Here is an 18,411-nt window from a genome sequence, read left to right as displayed (position 1 = left end):
CATGTATGCAGACAAACACCTGGGGCCTCATGTATCAATCTTGCGTACACACAAAAACTGTGCTTACGCCAGCTTTCACGCTCACGGTCGGATGTACTAACAGTGAAATTAGTACAGGCCATTCCAGACTGATGATGGGTCGTTGGATGAAAACTGGTTTTTCAGCTTTTCAGAGTAGTTCCTTTTAGCAACTCTGATCTCCTTTGTCAATCTGTTTCTGGCCTGGTTATACAAGATTTTATAATCTTTGGCATGACGAAGGTGTTTGAGTTTCCCAGTAAACCATGGTTTATCATTAGTGAATGATAAGAATGTCCCGGTAGGAATGCATGTATCCTCACAGAAACTTATATATGATGTTACAGTATCTGTGAGCTCATCCAGACAGTTGGTAGCAGCTTCAAAAACAGTCCAATCAGTGCAATCAAAGCAGGCCTGTAGATTCTGCTCTGCTTCATTAGTCTATCTTTTTACAGTCCTTATTCCAGGTTTAGCTGATTTCAGTTTCTGCCTGTAGGTCGGTATGAGATGAACCAAACAGTGATCAGAGAGCCCTAAAGCTGCCCATGAGACCGAGTGATACGCATTTTTTATTGTGGTGTAACAATTGTCCAGTATTTTACTGTCTCTTGTGGGACATGTAACGTGCTGTCTGTATTTTGGTAGTTCACGGGAAAGATTTGCTTTGTTAAAATCCCCAAGATTGATTAAAAGAGAGTCAGGATACCTTAGTTCCGTTTCAGCTATTTGTTCAGCCAGCTGTTGTAGCGCCGCGCTCGCGCACGCGTCTGGAGGGATGTAAACATTCACGAGAATGAAAGAGGAAAATTCCCGAGGCGAGTAGAAGGGTTTACAGTTTATGAAATGTGCCTCTAAATTAAGAGAGCACATCTTCTTCAGTGTTGTTACATCTGAACAACAACTTTCGTTAATGTAGAAACACAAGGTAGAATCCACCACCTCTCGTTTTCCCCGTTAGCTCCGCGATGCGTTCCGCTCTGAACAGCTGGAAGCCCGGCAGATGTATTGCGTTGTCCGGTATGGCTTCACTCAGCCAGGTTTAAGTGAATCACAGAGCAGCAGAGTTTAAAAAATCCTTGTTAGTGCGGGTGAGGAGAAGAAGTTCATCCGTTTTGTTAGGAAGGGATCAGAGATTCGCGAGATGAATACTGGGGAGAGCAGTGCGCAGGCCGCGCTCGCGGAGTTTAACCAGCGCGCCGGCTCGCTTCCCGCGTTTGTGTCTGACCGCGCGTTTGAACAACAACGCTGCCCCTCCGACGAGAATGTCCAGCAAAACGTCCGAATAATATAAAACTGTAGAAAAGGTTTCTGGTGTGTGTTTCCTAATGTCCAGTAGTTCGTCTTTGGTGAAACTGATAGGAAAAGAATGACTAAATGCAGAACAAACAAACAAAAACACAATAGCTGGAGAGCCCCACACCGAGGCAGCCATCCGCGGCGCCATCTTGTTCGTCGTAAATAATTAATATGCAGAATAAAGGGGCGGGGCCTGGTTGAGTTAGTTAGTAGTAGTTAAACTGGCGGTTATGGTAAGAGTGGGACATTTCCCAAACACACTCGAAGCGCTCGAGCAATCACAACACACTGCTCCAGCCGACCAATCAGAGCACAGTGTGCTTTTCAGAAGGAGGGGCTTCATAGAGACAGGAAGTAAACAGAGCGTTACTGACAGACTGGGAAGAGAGGAGCCGCAACAATGGAGAATATGACGAAAATAAACAACATTCAAGCAGGAAAACCTGTTCTAGTAGAGCCCAAAACAACACCAAGGCAAAATAGGTCCTCTTCAAGTGTATACATGTTTACTGTAGAGTTTGTTCTCACCCTCTGCCTGTAACAGGCATCAGCGTTGGGGTTCAGTCCCATGAGGGCCTGCTCGTCCATGATGGCAGGTAACGCCGACTCGCAGGCCATATGTGTGTTAGCTGCTGTCCTTGATCAGTTTATTCCCAATCTCCGCACAGGACACACACATCTGAGTGAGAGACATACATACAAACATGAGTCAGACTGAAATATCTTACAGCAAACTAGGGATGCTCCGATTGATCGGACGCCGATTATGATCGGCCGATATTGGCTAAAAATAGATTGATCGGCGAACCCCAAAAGCGCCGATCAAAAAAGCTGATCACATGACGTAAATTACTCACGCGACTTTTTCCCACCTGCATGCGTGGCGCACGGGCACACAACAGCAGAGTGGAGCTTGGCAGTGGCAACATGAGTTCTCCTTCACCGGAACTAATAGGGAGTCTCCCAACGGATTGAAGCACGAGTCCGAGTGAAGACCGTGCACCGCGCGAGCCACAACAGAACGCGGTATCTGCGCCACTGATCGATGCGGCAACGAGCACTTTGATTACTTGATAAAAATTTTTTTTAAAAAAACATTTTTCAGCACTAGATCGCCTTTTATTTAACTAATGAACAAAATGAATGCTCTGAGTTAACTGGGGATGTTTTTATTTATTTGTATTGGTACATTTGTGCCGCGAGATGTTTCAAAAGTGGCGCTGGTATTTTATTTTTTTGATCTGATGTAGTTGGTTCCTCAACTACATCAGATTCAGATTATTTTATTTAATGCCATGTCAGCATTCAAAGCTATTTTCATGGCAAAAATTCAATTATAAAAATACAAATATCATATAAATACAATAAAACAAAACAAATATAAACAAGAAGTCATTTTATACAATATATATTTTAAAAAATCCAAAACCTTTTCAGGCATAATCTCATTAAATATGTCCTTTAATGAAGTAACTTCATAAAAGAGCATTCTGCTCAACTACATCAGACGTTCATATTAATAACAGACGAAAACTTGCCATAGTTTTGTCCTTTTATCAGTAGCCAGTTATGGTGTAACAAGTTGTACATTTTGTTGCCAATTAGTAAATGTAGTGAGTGTATTAAGAGGCTACAATTTCCAAATATGCCTAAGTGTAACTTGATCCCCTGCCATTAGGCTGATCTGATGTGTGTTGATCTGCCTGACCCCTCTTTGTTTGGAATAATTTAATGTTACTCTGCCTTATTTGGGAAAGCTGGCCTACAGTAGCCTTATGACATCTCATTTTCTAAATACAATTAAATAAACACATTTCTACAAATGGTGCAAACTCTGCTAGATTATAGATAAAAGATTCCCATTCCCCTGCCATTCTGTGATCGGCAGTGATCGGCAATCGGCAGATCATGATTTTGGTGATCGGTAATCGGCCCCAAAAATGCTGATCGGAGCATCTCTACAGTACACGCAATACAAACACCATAATAGAAAGTCAGATCTTAGACAAAGCAGTAACTGATGATATACTGATAATATAACCAGAGAGCAGGGTGACCAATGACTGATATAATGCTGAAATATACAATATAACACTCTTTTTATGCAATATTTACTGAATCAAACAAAAAAAAAAAAAGAGAGAATTTGTACATTAAACAGGGAGCAAGTTCTTTCAATCAAGCAAGTGAACAGTTTATGACCACAGAGGCACTGATTGCGATCAAAAAAGAATTAATCTGCCAATATATCAAGTCTATCAAAAGTCAGTTCACTAGTGTAACAGCACAGCGCTTCGGTGTTGTACGTCACACGCATCACACACACGACCAGTGTCGGCCAATAGTGAGCCTACGCGTGACGTAGCACTACGCTAACTGACTAGAGGCCCACAGAGAAGGAAAGGAATAGTTGAAATAAAGTCACTATTTTTGTTTGTTTTTGCGCACAAAAAGTATTCTCGTCGCTTGATAAACTTAAAGGGATACTCCACCAGTTTTTCTTATTAAACTATGTTATTCCCTTAACTAAGACGAGTTGATACATACCTCTCTCGTCTCAGTGCGTGCACTATATCGCTCTGTATTGCCGCAAAACTATGTTAGCACTTAGCTTAGCCCATGCATTAAATATGGGCCAAGCAGAGAAGCGACCAAACACTTCCACGTTTTCCCTATGTAAACACAGTTACTCGAGTAGTGTAACTTGACCTGGGCTGGTGACACAAAATAAACCGTTGCGCTTTTCTAAGCGTTTAAAATTGATGACTATATTGTATGCCGGAATACCATAACAAGTGCTTTTGAGCACTTCGACTTGGCGCAATAATATCTTCACTCGTGAAAAGTCCTCTTACCGGCTCCCGCTTCCTCTCCCCCTCCCTCTGACATTTCCGTCAATACAACCAACGTGACATGCGCTGGCAGTAGTAGTTCGAGCGGAGTTGACGAAGTAACAGGTTGTTGGAAGCTAGTTTGTGTACAATAATGGTTAAAGCGTGCATCGTAAAGGGTTGTGAAAATAAGGAGAATGTACATAGTGCTGTCATTTTTCACCGAATTCCAACACACCACATACAGCGGAGAGCTTGGTTAGCTGCTTTGAACAAGAATCCCAAAACACCATTGATGACTCTGAAGAAGTGGCGTGTTTGCTCCGAACATTTCACAAAGGAGGACTATACCTGCACAGGAACACGCCTAAAGGATGAGGCTACACCAACAATATTCAGATCACTTACACAAGAAAGAGGATCATCACCCAACGCTGTAAGTGTACTTTTGCATGGTATTTAGTTGTCCTGGAAGTGTCAGTAACCTTAGCTGAGTAACATATCTGTGAAATCACTGCGCTTCTGAGACAGGAAATAAAAAGTTACTGTTTTATTTAGATAAGGACTGAGCTCAGAAAGAAACATGTAGTATAAGCCTTAAACCGTATAACTCAACCAAGCTCTCCGCTGAATGTGGTGTGTTGGAATTCGGTGAAAAATGACAGCACTATGTACATTCTCCTTATTTTCACAACCCTTTACGATGCACGCTTTAACCATTATTGTACACAAACTAGCTTCCAACAACCTGTTACTTCGTCAACTCCGCTCGAACTACTACTGCCAGCGCATGTCACGTTGGTTGTATTGACGGAAATGTCAGAGGGAGGGGGAGAGGAAGCGGGAGCCGGTAAGAGGACTTTTCACGAGTGAAGATATTATTGCGCCAAGTCGAAGTGCTCAAAAGCACTTGTTATGGTATTCCGCCATACAATATAGTCATCAATTTTAAACGCTTAGAAAAGCGCAACGGTTTATTTTGTGTCACCAGCCCAGGTCAAGTTACACTACTCGAGTAACTGTGTTTACATAGGGAAAACGTGGAAGTGTTTGGTCGCTTCTCTGCTTGGCCCATATTTAATGCATGGGCTAAGCTAAGTGCTAACATAGTTTTGCGGCAATACAGAGCGATATAGTGCACGCACTGAGACGAGAGAGGTATGTATCAACTCGTCTTAGTTAAGGGAATAACATAGTTTAATAAGAAAAACTGGTGGAGTATCCCTTTAAGTTTGAGCCACTGTATTCACTTGGACTATTTTAACGATGTCTTTAATAACTTTTCGGGGAACAAGTTTCAATCCCTTAGAAGCCTATGGAGGAGTGATCCAGCTATCAGATTTAATCACAAATATCTTAATTTTTGTTTCGAAGATGAACGAAGGTCTTACGGAGTTGAACAACATGAGGGAGAGTAAACACTGACAGAATTTACATTTTTAGGTGAACTAACCCTTTAAATATGTTGAACTGAAGTTCACTTTTACACTTTTGAGTTGAGACTACATGAATCATTCCATTAACTGAAACTGCATTGGTGGATTTTTGATGATAAATAAATAATGATTAATCAAATGAATGAAGTATGTGCTTATTCATTCACTTTGTTAATTTTACTTAGATCAGTGGATTTTGTACTAAATTCTATGTGTGAAGTTTACAAAATCAGAGTTTAAAACTGTATACATTTTACTTTTTAATTTGATCTTATACCATAGTAATTACATGGTACTTGAAAGAATAATAAAAGTTTAATGAGATGAATATGACCATTTCAGGTCACACATTCAAAGAATGTCAGTTCGACAAAATTAGATAGGCCTAATATTTAATGAAAATATATGATCTTTAACAAAGAGCAATTTGATTATGCAATTCGACGTCAATATTTACCGAAGAACATAAATAACCTCACCAGAGCAATGACAACAGATAAATGACCAAAACACACACACGCTGAATCAGCACCTTCTCTTACAATCTCTTTCACTGTGTGTACTTTAAGAAATGAAATTGTACAGATGTGTGTTATGATTTTAGGACCTGGTACCAAGCTATTCTGACATATATACCATGGTATTTCTATGGTATTGTAAGAATGTAACTTCTATGGTAATCCATTACCTGACAGCACCTCTGTAACTACTTTTTCTGATGCAACACGGGCCCAAGAGTGAGTTTAATCAAAGCAACATGATCCACTAACACACAGCACAACTCGATTTTCACCATCCAATTAGATTTACCTCAGATATTGATATTTTGTATTATTATTATCCTCGTATCATCAAAATAACAGCCTAATTTCTGCGCGCTCGCGCTGCTAACCGACAAACGTGTCACGCGCGTGCCGAATCTCAGCGAACGTGGCGTGCCAAGACTGAGGAAACACGTAAAAATAACGACAAACCTCCGTTGTACAACAAAAGTGACTCACATGTGTGGTGTTAAAAAACACGCGCGTTTAGTTTAATGAGTTATCGTCTTAATTGGTGGTGGATAAGAGTTGTTGTGAATGTGATGATGACAGACGGCTCGCGCAGCACCACCACCATCCGCGCGCGCTGTCAGACAAAAGACTCGCGCGTAACTTTCATCTAAATGAAACAAACATGCCGCGACCGTGTAAATGTACGGATATGGTTGAGGTTACCGCATCTTACCGTGAACTTCACCGCTCCATCATCATCCGCCCTGCTCAAGTGACTCAGTGCGCATGCTATAACGTTAGATTCAACAGCGGCGTGTCCGGCCGACCGGATGTGACGGGACAAGAACAGGAAGAACTTCAGGACGTAGACGTGCGCGCGCACGCACACTTTACATGTGTAAATCAAATGAGGATATGTTATTTTTATATAAAGATTTATATAACAATAAAAGAAAAGGTTTTGTTATATATATGATTCAAATAAGTACATATTAGATTAAATTATAACAAATATTTGTAGGCTATATTAGAACCAACAAATATAAAAATTGTCTCTATAGATGCCTTTTAAATTTTGGGATGGCGGTCCCTCAGGCTTTGGGGGTCTGTGACACAGACATATAAAATGCATTAGAATTGTATTTATTATGTATTTAAAACGAAAACCCCTGCGCTAGATAACAAACCTTTTATGTTTATTTATTTCCACTAGAGGACACTGTTCACCAACTAAAGAGACGCGACCGTTATTACACTAATGTTAGGACAGACCCGATTGTTGCTTGGGTACTTTCCCATTGAAAATAGGCAATAGGCCAACATTTCTATCTGTATCGGTCGTGGGCCCTGTGTCTCATCTGATTGCCCGTTGACGGCAACATTGCCCAGCAACATTGCTCAAAAAGTTGCCATGTGTAGCATCACATTATTTACCCCTTAGGTTGCATATTATTACCTTAAAGGTACATATTAGGTACCCTATGAAAGCTTACTTTCCCAGTGGCAGCTTTTGTACCTTTTTTTTCTAAGACTGAAGACTCACTGAAACCGTTTGACAGACGATGCGTTCAAACAGGAAGTAAAATATACTCCTATTTTTTAAAGACCCCATGAAATCAAAATCAATCGAAATCAAGATTTTTTTTGGCTTTTAGGATGAATATGTCAGTCTTAGCTACTGTTATCTATAAGTTAGTGTGCTCCAAAACAACGACAAAATTCGCATTTAGAAGATATAAGCATTCAAAATATAGTCACTTCCGCAAATGGATCAATGACATCAATGTGCACTTCAGCTTCTCATAGCATTTTATTCAAAGTCTAATCAAATGCTCTCTAAAATCTAAAGTATCCCTCCCTATATTATAAATAGATGGGGGAGCTAGGGCTAAGATCAGTCACTTGTTCACACAATTAGCCTATTTACTTTTGTAGCAGTGAAAAAAAACCTACCAACATTAGCTAGAAACAGAATTAAAGTATAGTAGTAAAGAGTAGAGAAGAGAGCCGTGGAATTGCTCAGTTAGCAATGGCCCACCCCTAATAATAGATCCATTGCCACTGAGTAGCTGACGGATGTATTCCGTCAAAATGGCTGACACGCGGCTAGGGGTCACGTGACTGGAAGATCCCTATCGGGGATGGGTAACGATTCAGACAGTGTAAATATGCTTTCCATTGGGGCGAATGAAGTCTGGTTTCACGTTAGTGTCCAGAGACACGATAGCATAGAGCGGATCATGATCCAGTCGACGCAGGCCACAAAATGTATTGGATCCTTTGAATTCTGCACAGAATGCTGTATTTTAAAGCGATATGGAGATTAGGAGAAGAAACGTAGAGATTAGGAGGAAACTGCGGCTTTAACGATATCAACGGCTCTATCAACGGAGCTGTGATATAAACTAGGGGTGCGCGGATCGATTTAAATATCGATAGTATCGATGCCAACACTGGTATTGGTATCAGATCGATCCAATTGTAATTGAATCGATATTGTAATTTTAATTTCTCTCCTCTACGTTCACAATACTTTACTCGTGTCTTCTACCTCTACAATCCTGAGCAAACGTTGCTTTCACATTCATTTGCTCCTCCTCTCCCTACTGCTGCTCTTCTGTGATTTGTTGTTGTGTCGTCACGTGACTCACTGACACAACGCGCCGAGGAGCAGCGAAGGCTGATAATAGCACATTGAATGAGAGATCAGGATGGCCGAGAGGAACAGAAGGGGGGCTCAGGGAATGTAATTGCACAGGTATATTTGTTCTTTGTTTGTTCTTCAGTAATAATTGTGTGCACTTTATTTCACTTTATTTAATTTGCTTTTAAAACCAGAAAAAAGGGAGAGATTTTTGTTATTCTTTATTTATTATTATTTTTAAAAGGCTGTAAAGCATTCATTCTACAGTGCCTAATAAACTAATAATTGTGTGCACTTCAATACATTAATAAAAAAAATATTGCCTAAAGAATTGATCATTCATTCACCTCAGAAATAATGACATACTGCTCTCCCCTACACAAAAAATAAAGTAAAAAGTATCGTATTGGTATCTGTATCAGCAATAGTGACCCTATATGTATTTGGTATCGGATCGATACCAAATTTTGCTGTATCGCCCACCACTAATATAAAACAAACAGCTATTTTAAAAAGGGGGAGGGGCTATTTGATATGCCCCGCCCTCTTCCTGTTTCAGTGGAAAGTCTTTACACTGAATGCAAGGCAGTTTATTGGCCCTTTAATTATTAGGCTATTATTTTATTGATATTTTGTGATTTTACCTTTATTTTTAAAGGACAGGTAGTGTTGGAAGCACATCCTCAAATATGCTCCTAAAGAAGAGAAGATTTGCATAATAGAAAGACTTAAGGTTTTGTTTTAAGGTCAAGAAACGGACAAAAAGTAAAACAAATTGAGGCTATGTCATGGGGTCAATATAATTTTTATTATCTATTATATTAACAGCACGTAGCCTATTTCAATGTGAGCAGATTAGAGTTGGGAGGTATTTTCTTAACATTCAACAAGAGCAACAATCAGACATTTGAGGGTCGAAAAACTCTGTTTGAACTGCTTTAGCGGCTCTGAAAATCACACTCGGCTCTCTTTGTTATTAAAAGATTCGAGGCCGGGGTTTAAAACACGGTCTGGAGAGCCAAAGCCCGTTTTTTCCTCCTCTCTGTCGGCGGCTGGCCTGTTAGTGTTTGTTTAAGCGGAAAGCTTTTTCATCACAATCCATGGAACCGTGTTGAAAAGTAATCGGCAAAACCTCATTTTTGTCCGAGGCACTACTTTACCTCACAGGGTGTTTAAGACCGTTGCGCGCAGGTACAAAGCCGTTGGCTTGTCAAGGAAATCCTCTGAACCAATAATCCTAGGTAATTTTCATGGCTCGGCAGCAAACGCCCATCTAAATTGTACAGATGTTTCCCACGCTTGAGACCCGATTGATTTCTCTGCTGGAGGAGGTAATTGTCCGATCCAGTTCGCTCGGAAAGCCCGAACTATCGACTCGAGCTTTTTTAATTTCTTCTTCACGAGAACAAACCGCAGCGCGACCGTTGCAATTACTCCGCTGAATGTGAACATCAGCCTTTGGTTCGAGGAGTAATTAGGTCAATTAAATAACACACATCGTCCCCTGAAGACTCAAGAAAAGCACGTCCCTTCTTTATAGGTTAAGTGTGTTTGACGATATGCTTTCTTTCCCTGCAGAACATCAAAGAAACACTCAGACTTTCCGCCATTACGGCTCCATTCTCTGTCTGTCTGGCTCCCACACGCTGATAGAGTTTTACAGGTGGGGTTTCATTCTCGTTTGATTATTTATCCTGCTTTTCCTCTAGGAGGAACCACATAAGTCCTGCCAGCTGTGACCCGCCTGTCACAACAGCACTGTAAAAAAATATATGACCATTTAGTTATGACAGTATGTTTTTACATCGCTTTAACTCATTAGGTTGAGCAATTTCCAACTTTTTTTTGTACAAGTTGTACAAGATTCAACTCTTTTTAAGCCGGGTTTATGTAATTTAAGTTGAATTACTTAAACATCCAAGTTGATCATTTTTAAGGCAGCAACTTTTTTTTTACAGTGAGGTGATTAGTAAATAGTCTGAAAAGCTTTGAAATCAGCTCACCTATTTCACCGAGTTCCAGTACATTCAGTCATTCACAAGATATGCGTGCTGGATTTTGTTTCTGAGTTGTTTGAAAATGCTCAGAAGACTGTATAAACTTGTTTCCACCATGGAATAAAAAAGGTAATTGTGAATTTTTATATCACAATTTACATATAAAAATTTTGACTATTAACTTAAAATTGTGAGTCTATATCACTCAATTCTGAGGAAAAAAAATCGGAATTGCAAGTTATAAAGTCTGAGTTGCGAGATATAAACTTGCAAATGCAAGAAAAAAAGTCAGAATTGTGATATAAAAAGTCACAATTTCCTTTTTTCTTCCGTGCCGGAAACAAGTTTCTAGTCTTCTAAGCATTTCCCTACAACTCAGAAACAAAATCCAACAAAATATCTCACAATTCTGACTTTTTTTTCACAGAATTCTGTGTTAAAGTTAAGAATTCTGAATTTTAAAAAATAGTCATAATTGCAAGACTCCCCCCACAACCCCCCCCCCCCCCCATCTAAACTTATGAATTTTCAGCAAGTCTCAATTTACTCCCCATTTTTATTTAGCTGAATGCAACAGTGAATCATCTTGCTAAAATATGATAGTCTGATGTATTCAGGAGCAAATATATATGATTTGTTGTAGCTAAACGGCTTTGAGACGAGTCTGTGTGGTCTGATCTGATGGGGGTCACTTTACAGTATGTCAACGACATGCTGACAAATCTGTTGGTATGTTATCCTGAAATGATCCCAAAATGAGTAAATAGTTCTTGTAGCCTGTAAAAGCTGTGAGAGAAGAGTGCTGGTGGAAAGTGGGGAAAAAACGACTAAATCCCATAGCGTGATTCTCCATCCGTACTGCTGATCTCAGCCGTCATTAACTGCTTGTGTGACTTTCATCAAAGGCAAACAAATAAATGTCAGAGAATTTGAATTAATTCCCAGCATGCCAAGTGCCAAAGACCCCCTTCTTTGCCATGGAAAAGTTGAATGTTAATGTTCTGGGAGAGAGGGCAATGTTCCTGATGTTTTGCAACCCATATTTCTAATGCATATATCTTGAATTTGACAAGTTTTTGAAGTGTGAAAGTGGTAGTTGCGTAGCCTGTCAATGGAGGGACATAAATCTCTCACCAAAGATGTGCATTTGATTTCAGAAGATGAATGAAAGTCTTACAGGTTTGGAACGATATCAGGGTGAGTAATTAATGAGAGAATTTACATTTTTAGGTGAACTATCCCTTTAAATAGCTACGCCGCATTAGCATGAATTGGCTTCTACAACTAAAGTCATGGCAGAGCAACATTTTTAAGAGAATCTCGCTGAGCAAGTAAGTTAAAGTTGAACTGTTGACATGTTTATAGTGGCTACATGAAAAATAACACAGTACAAACATTTGAAGGAAACTCTATCGCCCTCTTGAGTGCTGAGGTTTGCTGCCACCACAGTAGCACAAGAACACATTAAGTGTGTTTAACCGGGCTGCCAAGCGATCGCGTGCTCGCGGAAACTGTTTTTGGCCTTAATCAGCGATTTGTATTTCCACACAAGACTTTTGACAACTTTAGTTCCATGCTGAACTTTAATGGCCACGCGGACGGACTCCAGTTCAAACGCCGTCCGTTCATTACGGCCTGATTTTTCCACACTTTTTTCAATCGCGTGGTGGAATATTTTCCCGTTTGCACAGGAGAAACATCAGAAGTAAATGGGCGAAATAGAGCCAAACGCTCGGCTGAAGCTTTCCTTGTTCTTTACTCTCTGAACCTGAGACACACACACACACACACACAAGTCCAGACACTGCAGGAAAAGTCAGATGTTTAATCATTCAGTACATGTTTTTTTCTCTCAGTGCAAAACAACAAGAGTTATTCTATAACGTGTGCTGGTCGTGTACAGAAGATCGTTGTGTGGTTGTGATCTCAGCTGTGGCCGATAGGTGGCGCTCTTTCTCTCTCTCTTTACTCTTTAATGATGTGATGAAGTGGGGCTCGTCCAGGTCAGCAGGCAAGAAACCCAAGATAAACATATAGACTATACAAAAGCCTGTCTGCAAACCCTAGTGAGCTGCATCTTAACTTTAATGGCTGATCAGGAAAAAACAGTGGTGTGCGCAGGTGACAATTGAGTTTGACAAGCTAAAACATTTTTTTAAAATAGTAACAAATATTGGGTACTTAATGCATGAATAACATTTTAGCCATCTTCACTCGAAAATAAAAAAAATTATTCAGGCCTAAATGTAACATTATGCATTTGAATTGCATATAAAATTTCCATTAATTTGAATTAGTTTCAACTTAATGTGATGCATATTTGTCAGTCATACATCAATGAACAGATCAGATTTCTGTGATAATACTAATAAACTGAGTGTGTTTTAAATGCACAATAACCAGGATTATATATATATAAAATCAATAAATCCAATATTTACTAATTGAATATTTCTTGTTCCACGGCTAGCTGAATTTTATCCATGTTCATACTTTTTAAACTGAATAGCCTACATTTATTTGTTTTACACAATGAACACATTTATGCTGATTCTGAAAACGGTGAAGTCATGCGTATGCATATTACTTGTTTAGTTTATAGACACGTAGTGTGTCTTTACAAAGTGCCATCGCCATCTACTGGCCAGACAGCAGAATACAGCTTTGTTTTAGACTCACAATTGTGTTAAAAACTTGTAATTCTGTCTTTTTTCTCAAAAGTGCGAATCTATATCTCGCGATTCAGAATTTATAACTCACAATTATGATTTTTTCTCAGGATTGCACGAGAAAAAGGACTGTATTCTGTTGTCAGGCCAGTAGATGGCGATGTCACTTTGTAAAGAAACTACGAATATAGTCGGTGAACATTTTCACGGTTTGGTCTGTACGTGAAAAACGCAAAGACATTTTTTTTCTATTTTTAGTACATTGTTGTGTTAACGCACCCTAGTTTATTAGTTTGTTAAAACGGTGAAATCCAAATGAATGGAAGTTTAATATGCAATTCAAATACATAAATGTAGAATTTTTGAGTGTTGGATGTTTGGATGCAATGGCATGATGCAGTCTAGCTAGGCAGCTCACTAAGTTTTGGAACAGACTCACAGAAACATGGATGCCAAAGCTGATGAACATACAATGAACAGAGAGGTGTGCATGACTATAGTCTTCTTCATTCAACTGAACCACAAAATACGTCCATTAACAAAATGACTTGTATATATTTCTATATTTATATATCTAAAGTGCATTATAGTACAAAAATATAGAAGGTCAGCAGCACCTTGATACCTTTAAAAAATAAATACACCATTCAAACAAAATAAATTACAGGAATTCTGACACCGTAATAGAGGCATAGTCCTAAAAAAAAAAAGAATAAAAAAGGAAATCGAAAAAGAAACAAAGCAAAGTATTCACAAATATCCAAATCTGTAGCTCCGTGGAGCTGCAATAATGCTTTAGCAGTATCGTTATTTGTCATTGTCACTGTTCGGGCGCATTGAGAATATTTACAGACAATAAATATTTTCCTCTCACTTTTACAGTGGACGGTAACATGAGCATACGTGTCCATTTCAAAAGTCCTCGCGGATCTGAAAGAGAAAAGGACAATGAACTGATTTATTTATTCAATCTTTTTAAAAGAACATTTTTGGTTTTTATAGTAAAACAAATACTTAGCACTGTTTGTTATTTAATATATGTATATATACATTTTTAGATGTATTTAATGTACATGTATGTTTTAAAATTGCATGTTGCCTTAAAGAGCAACTTCTACTTGACTTAACCCATAAAAATTAACTTTGTTGGTATGAGTTTATGTATTTAGGTTGATTTAGTGATGTTGAATAATAATTTTGAGTTGAATAAACCATTACCATTTATTTCAATGTAGCAATTTGTTAGTAGCAAATGGTGCATTCATGTTCATATTTAAATCGTAATTACGACGTTCAAATGACATCTGCAATGTGACCGTTTCTATATAAAATTCAACTGCATCTATAATGAATAAATAATCCACATCGGGTGAGTTTCGGATTTATGAAGGTGGAGTGAATTGAATCGTAATGTAACGGCAAAAAGCGGTAATTTATTTTGTTGGTATAAAATATATTTAGGTTAATTCGGCAATATTTAATAATATTTTCGACTTGAATAAAACCAGTTATAATTTTTTTTTCAGTGTATGGCATTTTGCACATGCAACTTAAGATAGTTTTATTGTAAATAAATTAATTTGAACAAATTTACCATTAATTCAGATGCTGCATCCAAATTTCTTAATGCCTCCTGAAACTCAGGGCTTAAAAAAATATCGTAATTACGGTTTTGTGGTTAAACTCAAATATCCGACATGACTTGAATACACATGTACTTCTAATAGGTGTGTAACAATATATCGCAATACAAAAATATGTGTTGTGGATAGTTCACTCAAAATAAAAATTACTGTGAGAAAAAAATGCACGTTTTTCAGAGTTTTAGTGTCAGTACTACATTAAACTATTATATATAATGTTGAATATAATGTGTAATAATGCAATGGGGGGATATTTGTGCCAAAAGTGGCCTACATTATTTTAAATATATCTAGTAACACAATGCAAGCATTCGTCTAAAATAATTCTGATTTTTCAGCATCAGAATCATGAATATTGTTATTCTGGTGTCTCTATTGTTCATTGGGTTTCCAGAAGTAAGTCCAAGTCTATTCATTTACACACACAATGTAATATCAAATTTAGCATTTTAATCAACAGTACATTTTTTGCTAACCTTTTATCATACGTCTTGGAGTATCGCGATAATATGACTTCAGTTTAATGATATGTATGGAATCGTGACATGAGGGTCTCGTTACACCCTTATCTTCTAATGATGAGTATCTAATCAGACAATAAATAACGTACCGTTGTCAAAGACTGACAGTGTTTTAGTGCATCGCCCACTCCAGGTGGAAGCCGCTGCCGAACTCTTCCAGTGAACGAGCCCTTCTCTTCCTCTTCTCTCCTTCTCTCCTCTTCCCCACTCTTCCTTTCTTCTTCCTCTTCCCGATGGTCTTCATCGTGCTCTCTTTGTATGTTTGCGACTTGTTGGTTTCTTGCGGGAGGTTTGTTCCCTCCTCGTCCTCCAGACGGAAGCTGATTGGCAGATTCTTGGTGCCGCCGGCGGGTTTCGGATGGGCGGTTCCCGTTCCCACGGAGACGCCGACTCCCATCGGCACGGCGACGGTGAAGCCGCCTCCCCCTCCGCTGCTGACTCCGCCCCTCGGCTGCTGAGTCTCGCGGAGCTCAGCCGTATGAACTTCATGAAGAAGTTCCTGGAGCCAAAAGCGTCTCTTAAAGTCTTGCAGCGTTCGGCCCTTATCGTGCATCAGCTGAGCGTGTGTTACCGAGCGCTTACTGGTGGAGACAAAACCAACATAGAAGGCAGAATTAATAATCATAACTTTTATTCATAGGCGCCTTTCAATGCACTCAAGGACACCGTACAACATAAAAGTAAATCAGTGAAATAAAAAGCTATGCAAAAAGACAGACTAACATGCAATCATCAAACTAACTAAAAGCTATTCTAAACTTTTTAATCTGAGCTTTAAAAAAGAATTAGCATTGGTTACATCTACATGTCACTCAAAAACATTCAAATAAACACTTTTATTTTCAGCTGACGTCATTAATCTCTCTTTATTTTTTAATAGCAACTCCCACTTTTTCACAATCCAATCAATTCCCAATAATATATGCCGTTTCCAAGTAAAATGGAAAAAAATATGTTCTTCCTCAGTGTTTCTGTCTTGTTTTCCAGCACAGATATCTAAACATTCTTAAATTAAGATACATTTACTGGAGAAGAAGCAAAATAACTGAAGATATTACTGAAAAAAATTATAAAAATGTAGTGCTTAAAACACAAACAAATATCTGCCAATGGGGTCAGAAAAATAAACTTAATTCATCGAGAAAATAAGATTCTTTTTGTGACCTCAAATGAGCAATGCAACAACAATGTAAAAAAACTATCAACAGAAAGAATATCAAAATAAATTGCAGTTGCACTTGAAAATGAATAATAAATGACACACAATTACACACACAATTACACACACACACACACACACACACACACACACACACACACACACACACACACACACACACACACACACACACACACACACACACACAAACACAGAGAGAGAGACATCTGTGTTTTATTATTATTTAGGCATTTAGTGCCTGACAGTGGATTTATTTGCCAGATATATTCTCTTGAATCAAGTCTTAATATCTTAAGATTTGAGCTCTTTTTACCGAAAAACAAGACAAAGAAACTAATCAAGATTACAATGATAAAGTCAAGCTTGCAGTAAATTCGATGTATCACACACATTTAACAGCACATGTGTTTGCTGTGTGTGACCCCGTGACCGCAGCATTACTAACTGAATGTGTGTGTAAATCACAGTTTCTTAGGCCTCCCACATCGATCTGACTCTCTTCTAGAATTCATTCTGTTTCCCACGCAAATATTTCAACACACACACACGCTGATACACAATCTGACATGGTACCTTTAACCCAAATCCACCGGTTGATCAGTGAGTGTGTGTTCTGTCACTCCTGTTCAATGTGTTTTTAGTTTAATCCAGGGGTTTGAGAAGGTCTGGCGCAGATCTAACACCTTGCTTCCCAGATCCCAGATTTCGCATCCCAGATCCCACATTCCTCGTCCCAGATCCCACCTCTGTCATCCCAGATTACACATCTCGCATCCCAGATTCCACATCTCGCATCCCAGATCCCACATCTTTCATCCCAGATCCCACATCTCGCATTCCAGATCCCTCATCTCTCATCCCAGATCCCAAATCTCGCATCCCACATCTCGCATTCCAGATCCCTCATCTCGCATCCCTCATCTCGCATCCCAGATCCCACATCTCTCATCCCAGATCCCAAATCTCGCATCCCACATCTCGCATTCCAGATCCCTCATCTCGCATCCCACATCTTGCATCCCAGATCCCACATCTCTCATCCCAGATCCCACATCTCTCATCCCAGATTCCACATCTCTCATCCCAGATCCCACATCTCGCATTCCAGATCCTTATCCCAGATCTCTCATCCCAGATCCCACATATCTCATCCCAGATCCCATATCTCGCATCCCAGATTTCACATCTCGCATCCCAGATTTCACATCTCGCATCCCAGATTTCACATCTCGCATCCCAGATCTCACATCTTACATCCGAGATCTCACATCCCACATCTCACATCCCACATTCAAGATCCCGCATCCCAAGTCTCGCATCCCAGATCCCACATCTCGCATCCCAGATCCCACATCCTATATCTCGCATCCCATATTTCACATCTTGCATCCGAGATCTCACATCCCACATCTCACATCCCACATTCCAGATCCCGCATCCCAAATCTCGCATCCCAGATCCCACATCTCGCATCCCAGATCCCGCATCCCAGATCCCACATCTCGCATCCCAGATCCCGCATCCCATATCTCGCATCCCAGATCCCGCATCTCGCATCCCAGATCCCGCATCCCAGATCCCGCATCCCAGATCCCGCATCCCACATCTCGGTTAAAAATCACACGCTGGTGTGACCACAAGGGGGCGCCAGAGGGCACGAATTAAACCAGGACACAGTA

At 39.5% G+C, this 18,411-nt stretch overlaps 2 protein-coding genes across 5 annotated transcripts in view; both read right to left on the bottom strand.

Annotated features, from left to right (window-relative positions):
- Nucleotides 1–6,935, bottom strand: part of xpot (exportin, tRNA (nuclear export receptor for tRNAs)) — a 33,142-nt gene extending 26,207 nt beyond the window's left edge. The window contains exons 1-2 of the mRNA XM_077232044.1: nucleotides 6,812–6,935; nucleotides 1,846–1,996 (exon numbers count right to left, since the gene is read on the bottom strand). Coding sequence (XP_077088159.1) covers nucleotides 1,846–1,935 — 90 coding nt within the window. The 5' untranslated portion in view covers nucleotides 1,936–1,996; nucleotides 6,812–6,935. The remainder of the gene's footprint in view (nucleotides 1–1,845; nucleotides 1,997–6,811) is intronic.
- Nucleotides 6,936–12,524: 5,589 nt separating this feature from the next.
- Nucleotides 12,525–18,411, bottom strand: part of pthlha (parathyroid hormone-like hormone a) — a 127,016-nt gene continuing 121,129 nt past the window's right edge. For all 4 annotated transcript variants that reach the window (XM_077232055.1, XM_077232053.1, XM_077232056.1 and 1 more), the window contains 2 exons: nucleotides 15,642–16,133; nucleotides 12,525–14,318 (listed from right to left, as the gene is read on the bottom strand). In XM_077232055.1, the coding sequence (XP_077088170.1) occupies nucleotides 15,665–16,133 (469 nt within the window). In that variant the 3' untranslated portion in view covers nucleotides 12,525–14,318; nucleotides 15,642–15,664. The remainder of the gene's footprint in view (nucleotides 14,319–15,641; nucleotides 16,134–18,411) is intronic.

The sequence above is a fragment of the Siphateles boraxobius genome, unplaced genomic scaffold, assembly GCF_051911475.1.
Source record: "Siphateles boraxobius isolate OS27281-9 unplaced genomic scaffold, OSU_SipBor_1 162, whole genome shotgun sequence".
NCBI classification, from domain to species: Eukaryota; Metazoa; Chordata; class Actinopteri; order Cypriniformes; family Leuciscidae; genus Siphateles; species Siphateles boraxobius.
The sequence above is the reverse complement of the archived record's forward strand: the minus strand, read 5'-3'. Positions and strand labels throughout refer to the sequence as shown.